We start from the raw sequence: 20,707 nt of genomic DNA on the forward strand, positions 1-20,707 counted from the left end.
TCTTTTCTTTTTTCATTTCATTTCATTTCTTTTCTTTTTTTGCACTGGGAGAATGTTCTCAGTACTATGGTATTTCACAACACTCCACTATTGTAAAGGTCTATGTTATTCTGAAGATTTTAAAAGATTGCAGAGGCAAAAGATAGAACATCCACTGTTTTCCTTCTACAAGTTTGGATTGTATAATGCATGAACAGGAGGAACTCACGTGCACAGTTCTTCTCAGTGTTCTCCTTTCCGCAGAACCCTTGTTTGACCCACAATAAACTGATGTCTGGATCTGTGGGAACAAAAGGTCACACAACGAAGGTGGCTTCTGTGAGGATGAGGAGAAATCCTTCACCTCAGTTTCCTGAACCAGTAGAGCCTCTTGTACTAGAAGAAACACAACTGGAAGAAGAATCAGGAAAATCTCCCTGATGCCCCATTCTCAGTGCAACTCCTCCACTCTGTAGGGCTGCATTTGGAATAAATCTAGCAAAAATAGTAAAGTTAGACCTATTTCTCATTGACAACAGATGAACAGCTAAAGCTTGTCTGGATGATACCACATGGGGGAGGGGATCATCCATGATGTAATATTCCTTCACATAAACCACCTCACTTTATGTTTGTGATGACTAGGTTTTAGATGCTGTGAAGTCGTTAAAAAAGCAAGAGTAGCCTTGACATTTTCTCAGGAGTACAGATATTGAACTATTTGATACAGACAAGTATACAAACAAACACCAAAGCAGGTCTCTTGAAAGCCTGACAGACAGGCCTTCTTCCCATAGGGATGAGACTGCTGACAGTGATCAAGACTCCTTTTCACTCTTCTGCAAAAAGCTTCTTGAGTCCTGACTGGAGGTGAAAGAGTCCCAAGTGTAGAATCCAAATAAAATCAAAGGTTAAATTCAACATGATAGAATCCAGGAAACAAATACCTTAGTCATTTTAAATCTGTAAGAACAAATTCCTTCTCGGTCCTCATAAATCAGTGAGGAGGGTGGGGGGGGGGAGCCTTATAAGGGCCCTGCCTTCTGTGTTCTGTTGACAAGCCAGAATAACTAGGCTATAAAACTAGGAAATAAATCCATTCCTGAGAAATGTTATCACCTTGTATATTTTAAAGCAACATGAAGCGAGAATGCCAGTTATGGATCTTGTGCTTACTAAGCAGTTGCTGCAACAGCAAAACACCAGTAATGATAGGTAAGAAAAATCTCCTAATATTCTTCATTCTATAAATATGAGATGTGGACTATCTGTTTAACACTGTGCTGCCAATGAAGTTACTATTATGTATAATTAAGCATCATTAAAGTGCTGTTCAATGCCACTAATCTGAGTGGGTGAGGAATAAACACTATCTTAGCTATTTCACTGAAATCAATGGGTGATAAAAGTGCATAATGATGGTTGGATTATGGCCCGGTGTGTTAGTTGTATTATATAAGCTCAGTTCTGTTGCTACACCAGCGGGGCAGCTTCTCAAGCAGTAATTTGTATTCTGAGAGAACAGGAAACAAAACTGAGCACTTAATGTCAATTGTGCAGGACACGTGAATGTATTCTTTCCCTCAGTTTCCTCTGAGCAAAAGCCCAGTTCTTTCCAGGAACGGACTTCCATGTATTCTAAAGGGACAAACAGTGGGGTAATACATGCATATATGCATACACCCTTCACAGATTATTTATTTGCCTTGGGCATTGTTGTTTACCAGCCCTTGAAATTCTTTGCAACAGAATCAAGTAATGTTTTTATTTTTTGTAAAAGTATCAAATATTTAATTCAATTTCATGGCAAGAATACTAGAATATTTGTCATTTCAATGAAAAGAAACTGTTTATCCACAAAATATATTACCTTTCTAATAAAATTACTCTTCATGGTCACTGATGTGTTGGTTCATAGTTTTTTATTCCTTTCATCCTTTTAACTGCCTGAGAGGAATTTTATCATGAAAACTGTTTGATATTCTACATTTCCCTGCACTGTATCAATATCATTTGCTTTGTAGATTTCAAAATTATCTTATCTCAAAGTTCATTTCATATTAGGAATGCTTCAAATATTCAGTACTTTTTTTTCTTTGATTAAAAACTAACAAATGGTGCGGACTAGTATCGTCTCCTGAAATGTATTTAGATAATTTACCATTTATTGATGTGGAAACACATCTACTGGCATGCTCCCTGAAATGGATATGACTACAGACATGACATCTATTGTCCTGCCACAGGGAGCATGGCAGTAGCTGGTGAGTGGCCAGACCCAGTGCTGAGCCCCACTTACTGTATCTGTCTCCCATGGCTGGCCCCACTGCCAGGAGGGCAGGGCCGGCCTCAGAAGATGGGTGGTAGAGGTAGCAGTGGTAGTGGTGCAGCAAGCAGGCTAGCCGCTGCCATGCTCATTCCTCCTGCAGCCACAGAAGACAGGAAGTGGAGGCAGTGGCTGCCCAGGCCCAGTGCTGAGCCCTGCATGCAGTGCTGCTGCTTCTGCCCATCATCCTTGGCTGGCCCTGCTCTCAGGAGTGTGAAGATGGCCTCAGAAGATGGGTGGCAGAGGTGGAGGTGGTGGCAGCGCAGCAAGCAGGGCTCAGTGCTAGGGCTCACCAGCTGCCACTATGCCCATTATGTGGAATGTGTTTCTACATAATGGGAAAAAATTCATTCTCATGGGGTTTTTTTTTATCCTGCTTGGCAACATTATTTATTGTTGCATTCCCAGTCACATGGCTGACTCCACACATTCTGGGTTCCCATGATAATTGATAGGACACCACAATGTTGTATAGCCAGTCAGATATGAGTGCATTATGACATCATTAAGAGCAATTGAGAGGGATCAATTGTGAGCAGTAACCATAGGCATCCCTCACAATCTGTTGCTTTCTGTGATTGCCTAGATCTATCTAGTGTTCAGGCTAACTCTTGTAGCATACAAACAGCTGACACACATTAATTTAGTTTTTATATACTCACTACCAACAAAAAATTAAGATAGTCACATTTGTTCTATGCTGAAAAGTACACAATTTTGTACTTTATATCAGATTCCCAGGGATGTTTATCTGTTCCTGGCATATTAGCCCTATTTATAAATCTATGTGGTCAGAAAAAAATTAACTTTTACTAAATCTTCTCAGTTCCTTGTTCTTGATATTTCACAACCTTTCCGAGTTCAGTGAGCAGGAAAGAAATAATTTTGATTTGAATGTTGATATCCTACTTTTTTGGCATATTTCCTACAAATACTGCATGCTGTAAAATGGTATCCCCCTCTCCATCCACCTTACTTTTGCTCCATCATGCCAGGTTGACAAAAGGAGCTCAGTACCTATGGAAATCTGCAGTAGTCACAGGAATAAGTCCATTCCTCATGTCAACCATAACTGAGACAAATTCACTGGTTGCAGATTTATTGAGAGAAACCTGATAAACCTTGAACAGTTCCAGAGGGCCTGTAAGAGAGAATTGTTCCACTAGGCTTATGATTGAGTCTAGGGAGTAAGATCAGTATACATTAGCAGAATGTACCAGAAAATCCATCCGCCCAAGGAAAAATCATCCAACACTATCCAGTAGCCTCAGAAAGTGATTTTAATTGAAGGGAAACAGCTTTTAAAGTCATTTTAAAATTTAACCTTAAATTATAACCTTAAATTAAGGTTACATTTTAAAATGACATTAAAATAATATACATTTATTTTGATTGTTTTAAAACTCAATACCCATTCTCAGCTGTCAAAGGAAGAGCAGGACCAACAATGCAATCCTGTTGGTTTCAATTGTATTAGTAACAATGTTAGGATTGCACTATAAATCCCAAGGGATTAATTCCTACGTTGCTCTTGTTCCAGTGAATTTATGCATATGCAATAGTCAGCTTTATCACATGTATTCTTCTCTGGATGGTTAACTACATGAACATACTCTGCCCACACAGCCCAAGACCAAATACATTTGCTAAATCTATTTCTTATAAGCCCTGATCTGAAAATTGGCTAGAGTTGTTTGACAGAATATGTCTGTACTTAACCCCCCTAATCTATTTAACCCCCAAAGACTATCAGTATGTTGTCAATTAGGAGTCAATTATCCTCAAGTGGGGATATCACCAGCTCACAATTGCACCCCCACCCCAGTTTCACCAAGCAGAGGCTTGGTTGGTATAGTGATGGTACAGTTGGTACAGATATGGGGTAGTTTACCTGGTCTTGCTGCTTGGCCTTGTCATGGTCAGCATTGGTTGCTGGGATTCTCCAAGCTCTTTACCCTCCAGATAAAATGAGGGCAGGGCACCTCTAACAATGTATCTGCTGGTTATTTTCCATAAATTGTAAACCCTTCCTGTGCATAATTCATAAAATACCACAGTCAGGTTGAAAGACCCAAGCAATATTATCAGGAGAGACTGTAGAGGAATAATATAGTTCTCTCACATATCCAACTCTGTAAAGAGATGAGACAAATGAGTTTACATCCTCATATTCCTGGGAGGGATCTTCAAAAGCATAACATAGATTCATAGAATCATACATTTAGTTGGGAAAGGGGACTGAACTCACCCTCATTTGTGCCAGTCTATCTTACTTAGACTTGGTGCTATGTAAGTAAATGCTTGGTGTTGTATAAATAAATGCTTTTCATGATCTCGATTGTCTTCTCCAGTTCACCGTCCTGCAGTCACTGCAAGTGAATGTTCCACATGGGGCAATTTCCACTTCCAGACATTTGACCAGGTCAAATATGACTTCCCTGGAACTTGCCAATATGTTTTTGCTTCACACTGCAATGACAGTTATCAAGACTTTAATATCCAGATCAGAAGGAGTGTCCAGAACAGAACTATCCATTTTGCTGCTAACATAGATGGAGCACTTCTGGAGGTGAAAAAATCAGGCATCGTGGTGAACGGTAAAGAGTGAGTTGGCACAAAATCTGTTTATGATGTTCTTTCTTAAGAAACAACCTTATATAGAGTCAGGCAGTCTGTCTAGCTCAGTATTACCTGTTTTGGCAGGCATCAGGGTCTCAAGGAAAGAAAGGTCACTCTCAGCACTTGTTGAGCCTATAGCAGTAGCACCAGGTGTGGCCCAGAGGATGACTACCCAGTCACCTGTGTTTAATACTGTAGTTCACAGTATGAAATAGAGGTTTCTGCCATAGAATACATCATCTTAAATTTACTTGAAAATAGTTGAGATGGGATTTTTTAAAATCTATGGTTACAGAATGAATACCAGAAAGCATCAGACATGGGCTGCTGGGGCCAGTGATAATTCATGCTGACGGAGTAATTTTTTCTCCTGGACATGAGAGAATTAAGTGGAGTATAAGGAACATGTTTGTATACTTATGAACCGTCTTTTGCTCCCAGAGAAAGAAGCATTTAAACCGATCCACAACTCAGGGATCTGGATCTTTTAAAAATGGAAATTAGTGCCTCCCAGGCCGATTCTGCACAGTGGTAGCCAACCCGGGCTGCCAGTGGTGCTGTGCTGTGGAGCTTTATGCTCTGCAGTTTTCTGGGTTCCCTGGGGCACACAGCAGCAGTAGATAGGTTCTGCTGTGCAGACCGGGGTGGGTGGGTTATTTTGCAGGAAGGTAAGATTGCATTCAATGTAATTCTCACCTTCCTGTAAAATAAAAAAATGCCCTGGTCCATGCCACAGTGCAGCAAAGTGCTGCAAAGCCATCCAGGGCATTTTGGTGTAGTGGTTAGGAATGCACACTTCTAATCTGGCGAGCCAGGTTCGATTCTGCATTCCCCCACATGCAGCCAGCTGGGTGACCTTGGGCTTGCCACAGCACTGAGAAAGTTGTTCTGATTGAGCAGTCATATCAGGGCTCTCTCAGCCTCACCCACCTCACAGGGTGTCTGCTGTGGGAAGAGGAAAGGGAAGATGAATGTAAGCCACTTTGAGACTCCTTCAGGTAAAGAAAAGCAGTATATAAGAACCAACTCTTCTTTTTTTTTTGCACCCTCTGGGTCACCGTAGAACAAGGAGAAGCCAGGGCTGTCCACATGGGCCTGCTGCAGGACGGCCACTGTTGGTCCCCCAACCATGGGCTAAGAGAACATGGATTTTCCCCATTCCCTTAGCCTGGAGCAGATGGGGGCCTGATACATGGCAGGCCCAGGAGGGGGCCTGCCTGGCAACTGCATCATGTGGAAGCTTGGATTAGCACTACATTCCACCCGTGTGGAATCAGCCCCAGTGTAAAGGAAGCCCTACTCCAACTGTATTTCTTTTGACCTTCATGAAAATTCTGTTTGGCTCTGGCTCAGTATAGACCTTAAATTACAATGTATTACAATATCAGACTCATATTTAAATACTGTCTCTATTCTTACTTGACAAGCAAGGATGTAGAAACCCTTTGCGGGGGGGGGGGGACCATTATTCATAAACTCCTTGAATACCCAGTTCCCTTTCCAAACTAAAGAATACAAAATCTCATAAAGATAGTGCCTGCATAGATTCAACTTTTTTTTTGATAATTAGGGTGGAGATGTAGTGGATATTTGCTTTCTGAATGAGATCAGAAACAGAAACAGGAATCAAATCCTTGTGTGTATGTCTGTGTGTCTGTGTGTATACTCCTCATGTTTAGCTGAGAGAATTGAACTTTGAATCTTATATACCTTGCCAAATAAAAGCATGCCTCATTAAACAGTTACACCCACTTTTATAAGTATGTGTTCAAGGAAATGGATTAATTATTTAATTTAACTGTGCATTTCTAGATAGGACAAATGTTTGTCTCACAGAGGGTTATTTCTCAGGCTGAAGGGGACCCTGTACAACAATAATAGTGCATCAGCAGGAACATTAATAGGTACGACTTCTTCTTTCATTGGAGAAGTGGTTGGAGAACATGTGCCTGCCAAATGTTCCTCTGCCATAATGAAGTGTTGTTCAGCCCAATTTCAGTGGTCTGAAATGAAGACTCACCAATTCAATAGCTGAAACTTCCAGCAATGTAGATTGTACAAAAAGTTGTACAATATATATTGCCTACCACAATCCCTGTATATGTACAGGCCCAAAATACTGCACGCGCTTTGTGAGGTACACCTGGCAGCCAGCTTGAGAAAACATGCATTGAGGAAAGATTGCATGGAGGACCAGTGTCATCCTAAGCAGTTACACCCTTCTATATCCATTGAAGTAAATTGGGTTATAAGATTGTACAGTAAATCCTGCCAGCCAGTCTCTTCCCTCCCCTTAATTGCCTCTAGGCTGCTACTCACCCTTTCAAAGCCTCATGCCCTGAGGCTTTGATCATAGAGATGGTGAATAAATGGCCAACAGACTTAATTGATAGGTCAGTGTTGGGTTTCTTTCAACAGGAAATAACTGATCTGGTTTGTATAGTAATTTTTCTTTCTTGTTTCCTTTGTTTTTAGGATTCTTCTACCCTTCAGCTTGAAGAGCATGCTTATAGAAGACATTGGTGCTTACTTCCAAGTCACCTCCACATTAGGCCTGATTCTCAAGTGGGATTGGAGTGACACTCTACTTGTATGATGCTCCAGTTAGTTGGCTTTATTTTAGCGAGTTTTAGTACTGCTAAAATGTGATGGGTAGCCAGTCTTTACACCCTGCAGTGTTAATTTTGTATTGCTGATTAGGAATGTGGCATGGTATGATGTAGCCTAATCTCAGATGGATGGAGGAAAATCAAAAAAGACTCTGCAGTGGAAGTCACTGGCAAACCAACTCCACTTCTCACTTGCCTTGAAAGCCCTTGCTAGAGTCACCATAAGTCCGTTGCAACATGATAGCATGCAGATTCAAATTACTAGTTCATTTGTGTCCTCTGGAGCACTGTCATTGGTCTTGCATCCGAGACTGACAATAGTATGGCAGTATTAAAGATTCTCCATTTGCTGTTCTTTGCCTGGATCATGAGGTTACAATGCAAATTAAGTGAGGTCAAACCCATTCTGGCCTGAGCACAGTACACATTTTTGTTCTCTGAGCATTTTTCCTTGTCTAAATAATAAATGAAAGCAGTACTAATTCCATCTTTAAAAAGAGAAGTAAAAGGGAGAAAACATCTTGTGTTTGATGATCTTACTGTTATAGATTTGTAGATGTCCTTCAAAGTACCAGAAAATATCATCAGCCCAAACTTAGACTTTCCTGGTACGCAGCTATGCTTCTAATCAACTCTTCTGGAAAAAAATCCCATTAGAATGTTTCTTTCCCCCCTTCCCCTGATTCTTTTTTTAGCTAGATTTAGAAGACACATACAGGCAGAAGACATGTGGACTATGCGGGAACTATGATGGTAATCAAAAGAATGATATGATCTTGAACGGTATGAAGGTCTTTATGTATCTTTCTCTATATTATTCTTGTAATCAATTTATTGGTATTCAGGACAGCAAACTTGGAGGTTATCCCGTTTTATTATGCCACAGCAGAGACAACTGATACAAGATATCTCAATGAGATTTACAGCCAAATTGTAGAACTTAGTCACTCTTCACGGTTTCCAGCTCATCATATAGTTAGCTGTATACCATTGGCTTTCTCCCATGCATTCAGGGTTGAACATGAAACTACCTTTTTTCCTTTTTGGTGTGCATCTGTGTCAAATATTTGCTAAGCACAACCTGGAAGTAATGTTCAGTTCCTCTTGACTGAATTATGATTCTTGAATGTTTATTAAGCAGTGAATAGTTCCCACAGCAAAAAGAAGCCTATCATTCAGTATTCATATTTCACAGGCAGTAAAATTCTCCTATTTGTATTGAGAGGCTTCTAAACAACTGTTCCACTAGAACTGGCTTATTGACTGACTTATTAGGCGCGTGTTTCCTTTCTCATTCTTTTAAAATAGAAAATGCTATACTGTAATCTGTGCAAATATTTATTTATTTACAACACTTCTCTGTTAACAAATCATTTCTATTAAAGTTCTTAATGTTTTAAGGGCCTCAAATCAATACACCATTCACAGAAAACTGTTCCCCAACTGGGACACTGACATGAAGAGGGCCTTTATTACAGGCCTTACTGCTGGGTTGACATTAGTCAGCTGTAATTTGTTGGCACTGTCCTTCCCCCTCCTCCCCCATTCATTTCTAATAATCAGGGGATTTTGCAGGCTATCATCTACTCCCACAGCAATATGGAAACCTACAAAAAATAGAAGAGCCAACAGAGGAGTGCCCAGATGTACCTGAGGAAAATAAAGATGGCCGGAAGAGCAACTATGCCTCTCGTTGGAAAGAGAAATGCAAGAGTAAATATGTATGTCACTAACTTAATTGCCTGTGCAACACAGGATTCCTCTTGGAATTATTCTATACCTTTATACTATCAGAAAATTACATACAAAGACATAAAATGCAAAATAAAGTTAGATAAATTCAATAGGATATATTTCAATAGGATTTTTTTAGGCAGAGTTCAGCTGTAATATTAGTTTTAGTGTCAGATCAAGTCCCATAAGATGCAAAGTAATAGCCTTTGGTTAGAAATACTCAATGTTTGAGCCTGCTAATATTTTAACTATGGCTAATTAATTTTAGCATTATGTCTTGTGTGATATGGCCTACTTCTTCAGAGGCCATGTAGCAGCTGTTAGCAAGTACATTCACAGACATTTTGTGAATGATTTTTTGTTTGTTTGTTTCTTAGGAAGGTTTATGTAGCTTGATATATCTTGCCTATCATTTGGATGTGCACCTGAGAGTTTAACCAGGTTATACAAAGGTCCAGGCCTCTCAAGGGAAGTTGGGGAACCCAATTTTTGTTTCATGTGGGTTGGATGGGGGATGGTGATGTCAATGTATAGAAAAGCACGTCTCAGAAGGGGCAAGTATTTTCACCCGGCACAATGAGCTGCATCTGACTAAAGTCCTGCTTCTTCTGAACTTGTACAGACATGTCAATGTTGTTCTCCTTTCTGTTTGGTCACTGAATGCAAGAGCGCCACAATACAAGGAAATTTATTCCGCTCCTAATTATTGCCTATTTGCTTTAGTGGAGCCATTGGCTCCATGTGGGCAAAATGGATACAGATGTGGAAGATGATTCTGTGGCCCTTTTCCTCTGCTCTTTCTTTAGCAACAGCTAGAGAACCAGCTTGGTGTAGTGGTTAGGAGTGCGGACTTCTACTCTGGTGAGCCGGGTTTAATTCCCCACTCCCCCACATGCAGCCATCTGGGTTACCTTTGGCAGCACTGATAGAGCTGTTCCTACCAAGCAGTAATATCAGGGCTCTCTCAGCTTCACCCACCTCACAGGGTGTCTGTTGTGGGGAGAGGAAAGGGAAGGCGACTGCAAGCCACTTTGAGACTGCTTCAGGAAGAGAAAAGTGGCATATAAGAACCGACTCTTCTTCTTCTACTTCAACTGGGAAGGCCAAATCTAAAATAATATTCTCTCTCTCTTTCTCTCTCTCAGAAATCTAATTGCAAGAAAACCCTGTCCAGCTTTGGAAACTGCTCTGCAGTGGCTGACACTAATTACTATGTAACTGCCTGCACTGATGATATGTGTGCTTGCACACAGAAGTCTTCTCATTCAGACCTGACCGCAAGCTGTGTATGCAGCTCTCTCAGCCAGTATTCCCGGGACTGTGTCCTCAAGGGGGGAGACCCTGGAAAATGGAGATCCACACAGCTTTGCTGTAAGTAAGTGAGGGTGGGAAAACTTGGACAGCTTCACAAGCACCATGTAACATAACACAAAAGTTATCTATAAAAGACCAGATCTTTGGGGAGTAATTTTAAGCAGATCTCATTTTATGCAATTGGGATTACTCTCAGTCTTTGTTTCTGCCAAATATGCACTATTGAATATGTTATATGTAACGTATAATAATAATAAATTATGGGTTATCATAGCTGAATAGCAAGGGCTTTCCCTCCTTACAAACATTTTCCCATGTGTTTAGCGATATCTGCCCTGATCTGGATAGCCTGATCTGGTCAGATCCTGGAAATTAAGCAGGGATGGCTCTGGCTAGTATTTGGATGGGAGACCTCCAAAGAATATCATAGTTGTGATGTGGAGGCAGGCAATGGCAAACCACCTCTGATAGTCCCTTGCCTTGAAAACTCCAAGGGGCCCCATAAATCAGCTGTGACTTGATGGCAGACTCAGAATTCATGCCATGCCTCTGATGAAATAGATTCTAAAGCTGAAACCACTATACATATGTTGTTTTTTAATGGTTGGTCCAAGATAACTTTTTGGTCTTGCCACAGCAGACTGACCTAGCTACCCTTCTAGAATGCCTGTTTTCTAATTATTTCATTTGGGTGTGTGCAGAATGCCAGTATGCAGCACTGAAAACTGCAGCTTGTCCAACCCAACACACTGTAATAATCCAATAGCAAACCTAATCAAGCATAAAAAGCAATGGGATCAATGAGTGATATTTTAATCCCTGTATAAAACTGAGGATAGGATTACATGAAGTTGTATGATTGAATGTTCCTCCATGACAGTCTAATTGCTGACTTTGTTTGGGTTTGCAGTTCAAGAATGCCCAACCACCCTGGAATACATGGAATGTGGAAACCCTTGTATTGACACCTGCTCCAACCCAGAAAGGAGCAAAGTATGCAAAGCCCCATGTTCTGGTGGCTGCTACTGTGCTAAGGGTAAACAGTTATGCTTGTATTATTATTGTTATTATTTCCTTAGCATTTCAGTGCTTACCTCTTGTGTCTCTCAACTATGCTGTCGAGCCATTTGCTGACATTTCCATTTTGCAGAGAAGGAGCTAAGATCAGTGCTTAATTGCTAAAATAAATGATGTCAGGTATAAAACCTGCCCCCATCATGACTGCCATTACAAACTTCCCTCTGATCCCAGAAAAAGGAAAGACATTCCCATTTTCAAAGGGAATCTCTCAATTTTATTTCACGATTTTTGGCGCTGAGCTCCAGTAATGAAATCAAGTTCTACAGCTAAGACCCCTGATTAAAACCAACTAATATGGGATATTGGTACTCACTTGAATCCCAAATATGTGGGAAATGTTTCCATGTGGTTGTGATTCCAGTGGCTACCTAACCACTGAAGAATTTGAAAATGCGCAAAGTACTTCTGTCCCCTATTACCTGTAATAGCAAAATAGATGTATTAGTGCTATCTATCATCCTCTCCCAAACCATCAAATCCTGCTTAGCAATTTTATTTACTGGAATATAACTGAGCTTAAACAGATGTTTTCCCAGAGGCTCAGTGACTGTCTTTTGTTTCCTTTGTATTTGAACAGGAACAATTCTTGATGACATTAGCAGCAAAAAATGCATCCCTATTGGCAGCTGTCCTTGCACCTATCAACGCAAAGTCTATAGAGCTGGAGAGTCCTACTCCACTCCCTGTCAAATCTGGTACTGTTGTACACTTGCTAACTGCAATCTCTCAAGTTGGTAGAATTCAATTTCTGTTAAAGGCTCTACCTCTACCTCCACAACTGCCTTAGCCATGTAGATCCATCCATACTAATCTAGCCTTGAGGACTATAATATTATAACACACTCTATATTGGGCTGCCTTAATTCCACTTGGTGCAGAACTCTACAGCCTGCTTACTATTGGGCTTCTTTTTTCTTTTTCTTTTATCCTTTAGGTGGCGAATGATGGAGCAGATTGTCCTCTCAGCCAATACGCTGCTGTAGGTGCCACTGGATTTCTTGTCTTGTTAATAATATGTTTCCACTCTTGGCAATTAGTGGCAGTAGTTTTGGCCATATGGATAGTCAATCACTGGTTTCTAAGGTCTTCTTCCATCTGTTTAAGCCATGTTTTCTTTGGCACCAGTCATTGGATCTTCCATCCAGTTGGTCGTTTTTGCCAGTTTATGAATAAACAGAAAGAAATTTCCAAGCTGGCGATGGCAAAAAGCTTTATTCAGAATGAGTTCCTAGGTATAAAACCTCGTTTTCGTATTTTACTTCCTCAGTAAACTTATTTCTGAATTGTTTTTTTTCCCCAGGGATACAAACAAAGTCTTCAACCCACTACATAATTCTTATATTTTATATTTTGTCATATAATTTGGGTCTATTAGTATCAAAGGACCAAATTGTCTCATTTTGATTATGATCATATGGAGAGACACCCAGAATCTGCTGCAAGCATCGCATCTGGAAGGTCTCGAGTTTGTTTATGTCAAGTTTTAGAAAGGTCCATGTTTCTGATCCATATAGGAGGATTAGCAGGATTAGTGTCTGGAAGAGATGAACTTTGATCTTGCGAGAGATGCTTGTCTTCTTCTAGAGGCACCATTTGAGTGTGGCAGATGCTGATGTTGCTTGGCCAATCCTATTGTAGGCTTCAGTGGTAGATGACGCTTTCTTTTCGTGCACCAATGAGCCCAAGTATTTAAATTATTTGGTATGCTCAATTTGGGCTCCATTGAGGTATACATTTGTTAGTGATCCATCTGTGGATATGACTTCATTCTTGTCCACATTTATTTTAAGCCGTAAGATTGGGCGATGCAAGCAATGGTAGTAGCCTCTGAATCTGCATTGGCAAATATGGCACTGTCATTTGCAAACATCAGATCTGTCAGTAAGTTGTTTTGGCCACACTGAACTCCACATCTATTCTTGAATATTTTTCTCATAATGGCATCAACTACAATGTTAAAAATTAGGGGAGAGGCAACATCTCCTTTGCGCACTTCAGTCTGGATGGTGAACTCCTCTGATAGCTCGTTTCGAATTCATACTTTGCTTGTTGAACCATCATATGCTGTTTGGAGGTGTGTGATTCGGGGGCACATTATCTGTTTCTAGAGAAGGCCAGTGAACACAGTCAAAAGCAGATCTGAAGTCAATAAAGACAATGACAATTCTCTTTCTGCACCTAATTCTTTCCTCTGCTAGTTGACGGATGGTGAACATTTGATCAATACAGCCCTGATGCGGCCTAAATCCTTCTTGCTCTTCTCTACTATTTTGTTCACGATATTCCCATAGCCTTGATTGTGTGATGTTCATGAACACTTTGCCAATAACTGACAAGAGGCTGATTCCACAGTAATTCTTACATTCTCAGTAGTCACCTTTCTTCAGGATTAGCACTATTATGGCTTTCTTCCATGTTGATGGAATGCATTCTGAGCGCCATATGAGTGTTAAGAGGGTGTGGAGCTGCTGTAGCAGAATGCCAGCTTTAATTATTTCAGCAGTAATTTGGTCTGCTCCAGATGCCTTTTCATTCGTCAATGATTTTATTGTGCTTTTTAATTCATTGACAGTTGGCTCACTGCTGATAAATATATTTTTCTGGCAAATCAATAAGTGGTGGTTCTGGTGGTGGTCCTTGAGGTGCATGGTTGTATAGCAGGTTAAAGAATTCTTTCCATTGCTGCAGGCATTTGGTAGTACCAAAAGTACCATCTTCTTTCTTAATATTATCATTTGTTGACTTATTTTTACCTCTTAGTCATTAGAGGGTCTGATACAGGGTTCTGTATTCATCCCTGGATGCAGCTTCCTCCAGATCTGCTGCAATATTGTTCCAGTAGGCTTCTGGCTCCCTTTTCATCTTCTGTCTAACCTCTTTGTTCAATCTTCTGAACAAAGACTACTATTGGACATCAGGTGGAACATGAATGTCACACTCATTCTGCAAATACTCCATTGGTTACCAATCAGTTACTGAGTTTTATTCAAGGTTCTAGTAGAAACATACAAAGGCTATAATGGCCTCAGACCTCACCTGTTATGTCCATTGGCAACAGCTTTACTTATCTAAGCAAAGCCTTTTAATGGTGCCACCCTGAAGATCACTGAGATCAGCTGCTGCCATTCACATTGATTCTCATTGGTGACTCCCATCTTGTGGAATGGCCTGCCTGGGGTGGTCAACAAGGCTCCTCCATTGCTATCATTCTACAGAAAGGCCTTCTTGAGAATTACTGGTGTTCAAGATGGCATTAGATTAGAACTATGGATGCATGAAACTGACAGGAGGGCTCCTTTAAAACTGAAAGAGACTGCAGTATGTTGCAATGATTATTGTAGGTGTCACCTTGCTTTCACTGCATCATCTCATGTCTTGTGATTCACCCTCTGTATTGTTTATAGTAGAACTTGCTTTAGATAGTTTGTTGTTCTCATTGCTTTCTAATTCTGTAGCCTTGTGGCCACCACAAGGACTTTGTATCAGAACCATGACAGGAGCCTCAAGATGCATGTGATGCTAGGGGAAAAGTGGTTACAACCCCCCCCCCCATCATTTTTAGGTCCTGAAACATGGCCAAAAAGCTGCTGTTTGCTTTCTTGAGAAAAATATGTGTGGGTACATCTATTCTTTATGTTTCCATACTAATGTCTCCCCTAGAGCCAGTTTAGGATACAAAAAAGGCACAAGAGAAGAATTTTAAGCCCCCCTTCCCTTTCCCCAACAGTGTCACCCCACTCCTCTCGCTCTAACCTCAGGAGATTGCTGTTTGACACTAAATTACATGCCAGGTTCCATTCAAATATCCCAATTTAATTTGTAGTTTACCTTCACTATCCAACAACTTTGAGAAGCAATACTAAAGGCAGGTTTCATAATGTACAATAGCAGTTGATAGAAAACTGACATGTTTTACATATCTTCAGCGGAATGTATTAATTTTCTGATTATACGAATGAAAGTCACTGTGTCTCAGCATGTTACAAAATATTTAACACACTACTAGGAAGGTAGAATTTTTAAAATTTTTAAAATAAAAGTTTCACATATTTATAGAGGCTTATTATGGAATTTAGCCAAAATATAAGCTACTTCTCAAGTTTTACCATAGGCTGTTGCTGAGTTAGCATTTAAGAAGGAAAGAATTACTCCATGTTAGTATTATGTTGACATCTCCTTGATAGTCTGGTCTCTGAAACTGTCCTGATTGTTCTGAGCTGGATCCATGTGTTTCTGCATAGCTACCCCTGTATTATTACTGTAAGTTAAAATACTCTTTTGATTTTCTAGTACCTGCACTGAAGGAAAATGGTTTTGCTTAGCATTGCCCTGTTCTGGAAATTGCAATGTAGAACGAGGATTTTACATAACTACATTTGATAAGAAACAATTTATTTTCCATGGCAACTGCTGCTATGTCTTAGCTAAGGTATCTTTTTTGTGTTTTATGGGCTTTTAAAAACATTGTGGTAACTTTTTATGATCAATAAAAAGGTACTGGAAAGTGTTGCTTGATGTACTTCCTGTTGAGTCATATTAAATTATTTGTCCAATCAGACATCTGAATCCTTGTATAGATGTCCTCCAGGATAATACTGAATGGGTGGCTATTCGGTAGGACTCATGAGAGTCATATCATAATATCCCACACAGGTTGATTCTGCACCAGATCGATTCTGGGCCAACGCCAGTGCATTGTGGCAGAGCAGCATGCTCTGCCACTTCCTGTGTCCCAATGAGGGATCTTTTATGGTGGCAGATCCAGTCCACCCCGGATTTCTACATCCTGATAATGCAGACAAGGCAGAAAGCTTCCACTGAGCAGGGAGGCAGTGTGTGTGTGGGAAGACTTATTTGCAGGAAGGTGGGATGGCATAACAACATAATCCCAACTTTCTGCAAATTAAACAAATGCCCCATTTGGCTCTGTGCTGCTGTGAAGTGCCAAGGAGCCAACTGGGATATTTTTTGTTCTTGCCAGCATGCCATAGGTGGGGAGGGACCAGGCCTGGAAGGCCCAGCTCTTCTGTGTTCACATGGGCCTGCACCTGGCTAGGCCCTGTTGGCCCACTGGGTAACGGAGCACTAAAGCATGCCAGGACCAGGAGGGGGTTAGGCTGGTGGTGACGTCGTGTGGAAGCAGGGATTAGCTCTGCTGCCATATGAGTGCCCGCCTTGTCTTTTCCACCCATGTGGAATCTGCCACAGTATATGTAATTTCACTGCAGCTTAAGCAACTGGAAAACAAACTCGATCCAACACTGATGGAACCATCATTTAAGGAACATAACTTTTATTGAAGATGTTAAAGGTACCTCATGATAGCCTCTTTTTAAGTATTTGAAAGGTTGTCACTTGTAGGAGGGCAGGATGCTGTTTCCATTGGCTGAAGAGGAAAGGACGTGCAGTACAACGGTATAGGCTAGATATCAGGAAAGAAATTTTCACAGTCAGAGTAGTTCAGCAGTGGAATAGGCTGCCTAAGGAGGTGGTGAGCTCCCCCTCACTGGCAGTCTTCAAGCAAAGGTTGGATACACACTTTTCTTGGATGCTTTAGGATGCTTTGGGCTGATCCTGTGTTGAGCAGGGGGTTGGACTAGATGGCCTGAATGGCCCTTTTCAACTCTATGTTTCTGTGATTCTGTGATACCTCCAGATTTTACATGGGAAATGTGTACAAGGTTGTTTTTTATCCCAGTGCTTCTTAGAATCATAGAATCATAGAGTTGGAAGGGACCTCATGGGTCATCTAGTCCAACCCCCTGCACTATGCAGGACACTCACATCCCTATCGCTCATCCACTGTAACCTGCCAGCCCCTTAAGCCTTCACAGAATCAGCCTCTCTGTCAGATGGGTATCCAACCTCTGTTTAAAAATTTCCAAAGATGGAGAACCCACCGCCTCCCGAAGAAACCTGTTCCACTGGTAAACTGCTCAATCCCAATTGCATAGCTGTCAGGAACTTCTTCCTGATGTTTAGACAGAATTTCTTTTGAATTAATTTCATCCCATTGGTTCTGGTCCGTCCCTCCAGGGCAAGAGAGAACAGCTCTGCTCCATCCTCTATATGGCAACCTTTTAAATACTTGAAGATGGTTATCAGATCCCCTCTTCCGTCAGATTCTTCCATCAGTCATGGAGATAGACTTTAAAAATGTCTGAAAATAGACCTTTCAAATACATCTCCCACTTTGTCTGGGAATCCTGTCCTAGAACGGATTACCAGGTTTTGTTAATTGGTGCTTAAAGAAACACTCAGTTTCTGTTTTTCTGTGAGGGTGTTTGCACATCAGAGATTTTTGTCACTTCAGGTGTGAAACCTCTGTAAAACATTGGAATGTGGTCTAGAAATTGTCAGTTCTGAAGGCCATTGAAACCAGTGGGGCTTAAGTGTTTAGCTGTGTGCTTAATACCCATTAAGGCTTAAGCATCCTTAACTTTTTTGGCAGCACAAAATGTACTTTCCACCATTCAAGTTGTTTAAAAATGAGTGTCGCAGGTCACACCTGTGCCCAAATGGAATGTATTTACTGATTTGAATTATTGATACCTCATCCTCCTTCTGGCAGGACCCAGGGCAGCTTACAATAAAATTCCAGAAGGCATAAACATTAAAAAATATATATTCACACAAAACAAATATAAAAGGTAGCTAAAATACAGTTATGATCAAATTTTTGCACAGGACACATTTCCAAAATAGTATTAAATAGGATATAGCTCAACATACACCCTTTCGAAAGGCCTTTCTAACAGACCTGAAGGATATCCTCATGCAAGATCTATCACAAAGCTGTAGCAACAGATATTAAAATACCCTCTAACAGAGGCCCAATGAGCAAATTAGATAATACACGAAGGATGTGTAGACATGCATAGCCTTTCCCTGCAAATAAATGTGTGTATTACCTTTCTACTCTCACCTGGGTGGCTCAGGCTAGCTAGATCTCTCGTATCTTGGAAGCTAAGCAGGGTTGTCCTTGGTTTAGTATTCGGTTGGAGATCACCAAGGAAGTTCAGGGTTGCTATTCAGAGGCAGGCAAAGGCAAGCAACCTCAGTTCATCTCTTGCTTTGCAAAACCTCTGGAGCTGCCCTAAACCAGTGGTGACTTGACAGCATTTCCCACCTTGTTATGATGGGGAAAAAAGATTGCTTGTTATAGATTAGAAAGGGGAACATTGATTCTATGTGGCACCCCTTCCTCACCTCTCTCCGATGTCAGTGTCCGATGAACATGCATCTTAGCTGAGGGATATAACTTCAACATCTTTGTGCATATACTTCCCCCACTGCCTCCATAATATGCTTTTTCTCAATGGAAACCTGTCTCAGTTTACAAACCCCTCTCATTGATTGGGGACAAATACAGCTTGCATTTTTTGAGTATTGGGAGGCCAGAAGTTCATGAAATATATGATACACTGGTTTGGGACTCTTTTCTGATTATTGAAGACATATTATTCAATAGATTAATAGCTATGTTGTGTTGCTATATTCTTCAAGCATCTATTTCTAATTCTAGAATCTAAAAGTTTTAAAGTTTTTGTTTAAAAAATGAAAATTACCAATAAACGGGTATGGCTTGCTCCCTAATCCATATTCTGTTCATCCTTATCATCCACAATGCCCTTCTAAATGTTTCTCTTGCAGAGACCAATGTCAATGTTCATGGTGCATTTTTTGGTCTCATTTTCAGGACACAAACGGTTTCTTTGTGATTATTGGAGAGATTGTTCAGTGTGGTTCTTCAGACACTATGACATGCTTGAAGAATGTTTTAATCACATTAGGAGTTATAGTAAGTTGCTGGTGAAATTATGTTTGCAAACACTGTCTATACCTGAAGTTTAGGATTCTGTGCCTTATCAGATTACATCACACAAGAAATTCTGCACTGGTTATTTTCCTTAGAGTTGCCAACTGCTTGGAGAAAAATGTCCTGTTCCTTTAACAGAAATTTACTGGGATGCTATTTGCCAGAAAATGTTATATATTGGCACACCCTGGAAAGGCTCAGCTGGCCTTTATTTTATTGCAATAAGCTTCTCCTAGCTATTGACTGAGCTGCTCTGATTTCATGAAATTTTCATGAATATTGTAATTCCTCAGTGGCAAACTCTCAGCACAAAGTCTTAAGGCTAAAATTACAAGCTGCTGAATTGAAATGGTAGGGATGGGGACGAAATGTATTTTTGCAGTTTGTTTCAGTTTATGCGTTGTGGCTGAACCACAAACCAATATCAACTGGAAGGCTGGTTCGCAAACCAAATTGGATTGTATCAGGTCATGACCCCTGCTTTCTGCCCCCCACAAAAAGCAGTGGGAAGCATAAAGCAGGGATTTAAATGGAGCATTTTCAAATGGAGCATAAAGCAGGGTGTTAAATGGTTCCGAATTGTTTAAACCTGCTTTCTGCTTGTCACAAACTGCTATGTATTGTTTGTGGTGGCTCATCAATTCATGGACTATAAACAATCCAAACTTCACCACAAACTTTTGATCATGAGCTGATTTGTACTGCTTCCAAGATATGAGTTTCCAGTAACCTTCAGGGATGATTGTGTTACTTTTAATGGTTTGAATTGTTAGGAAAAAACTAAAAAGAGCACCAGAAATTATAATCAAATCACACATGACAGAAATTGGGTTTAGGAACTTTAACCCGTGTTCTGTGTAACAGTAATATGTGAGTTGCAGATTCTCCTCAATTCCCCTACAAGTGGCATCCAATTCAGATTGTCACTATGGCATGCATGAAGAAGAAGCTTCAGCATCCAGGGGCAGTATTTTGTCTGTTGGGAAACTCAACAGTGTACATGTGGGTTGGGAAACTCAACAGTGTACACGTGGGTTTCCCAAATGCATGAATAGTGGACTTCTGGGACTTTTGTTAACTGTGAAAACAGCACAGGGTGCGTGTGTGTGTTTAGAGGAAGGCTTAATGTATGCATACCTAAGGTTTAGGAGGAAAAGATGAAGTGACTTGTATTTATCTATTTATTTATGGTTTGATTTCTTGACTGTACCCTCCCCACAAGCAGGT

At 40.6% G+C, this 20,707-nt stretch overlaps 1 protein-coding gene across 2 annotated transcripts in view; it reads left to right on the forward strand.

The window, feature by feature from the left end:
• Positions 1–1,069: 1,069 nt before the first annotated feature.
• LOC143829889 (mucin-5B-like) overlaps positions 1,070–20,707 on the forward strand; it is an 80,206-nt gene continuing 60,568 nt past the window's right edge. The window contains exons 1-10 of one of the 2 annotated variants that reach the window (XM_077321448.1): positions 1,070–1,194; positions 4,657–4,909; positions 7,400–7,514; positions 8,229–8,316; positions 9,109–9,254; positions 10,413–10,638; positions 11,492–11,617; positions 12,239–12,356; positions 15,952–16,090; positions 19,361–19,462. In XM_077321448.1, coding sequence (XP_077177563.1) covers positions 1,119–1,194; positions 4,657–4,909; positions 7,400–7,514; positions 8,229–8,316; positions 9,109–9,254; positions 10,413–10,638; positions 11,492–11,617; positions 12,239–12,356; positions 15,952–16,090; positions 19,361–19,462 — 1,389 coding nt within the window. In that variant the 5' untranslated portion in view covers positions 1,070–1,118. Of the gene's footprint in view, positions 1,195–4,656; positions 4,910–7,399; positions 7,528–8,228; positions 8,317–9,108; positions 9,255–10,412; positions 10,639–11,491; positions 11,618–12,238; positions 12,357–15,951; positions 16,091–19,360; positions 19,463–20,707 lie in introns of those variants that run through there. The other variant, XM_077321449.1, reaches the window with a different exon arrangement.

The sequence above is a fragment of the Paroedura picta genome, chromosome 2 (genome assembly GCF_049243985.1).
Source record: "Paroedura picta isolate Pp20150507F chromosome 2, Ppicta_v3.0, whole genome shotgun sequence".
Taxonomy (NCBI): domain Eukaryota; kingdom Metazoa; phylum Chordata; class Lepidosauria; order Squamata; family Gekkonidae; genus Paroedura; species Paroedura picta.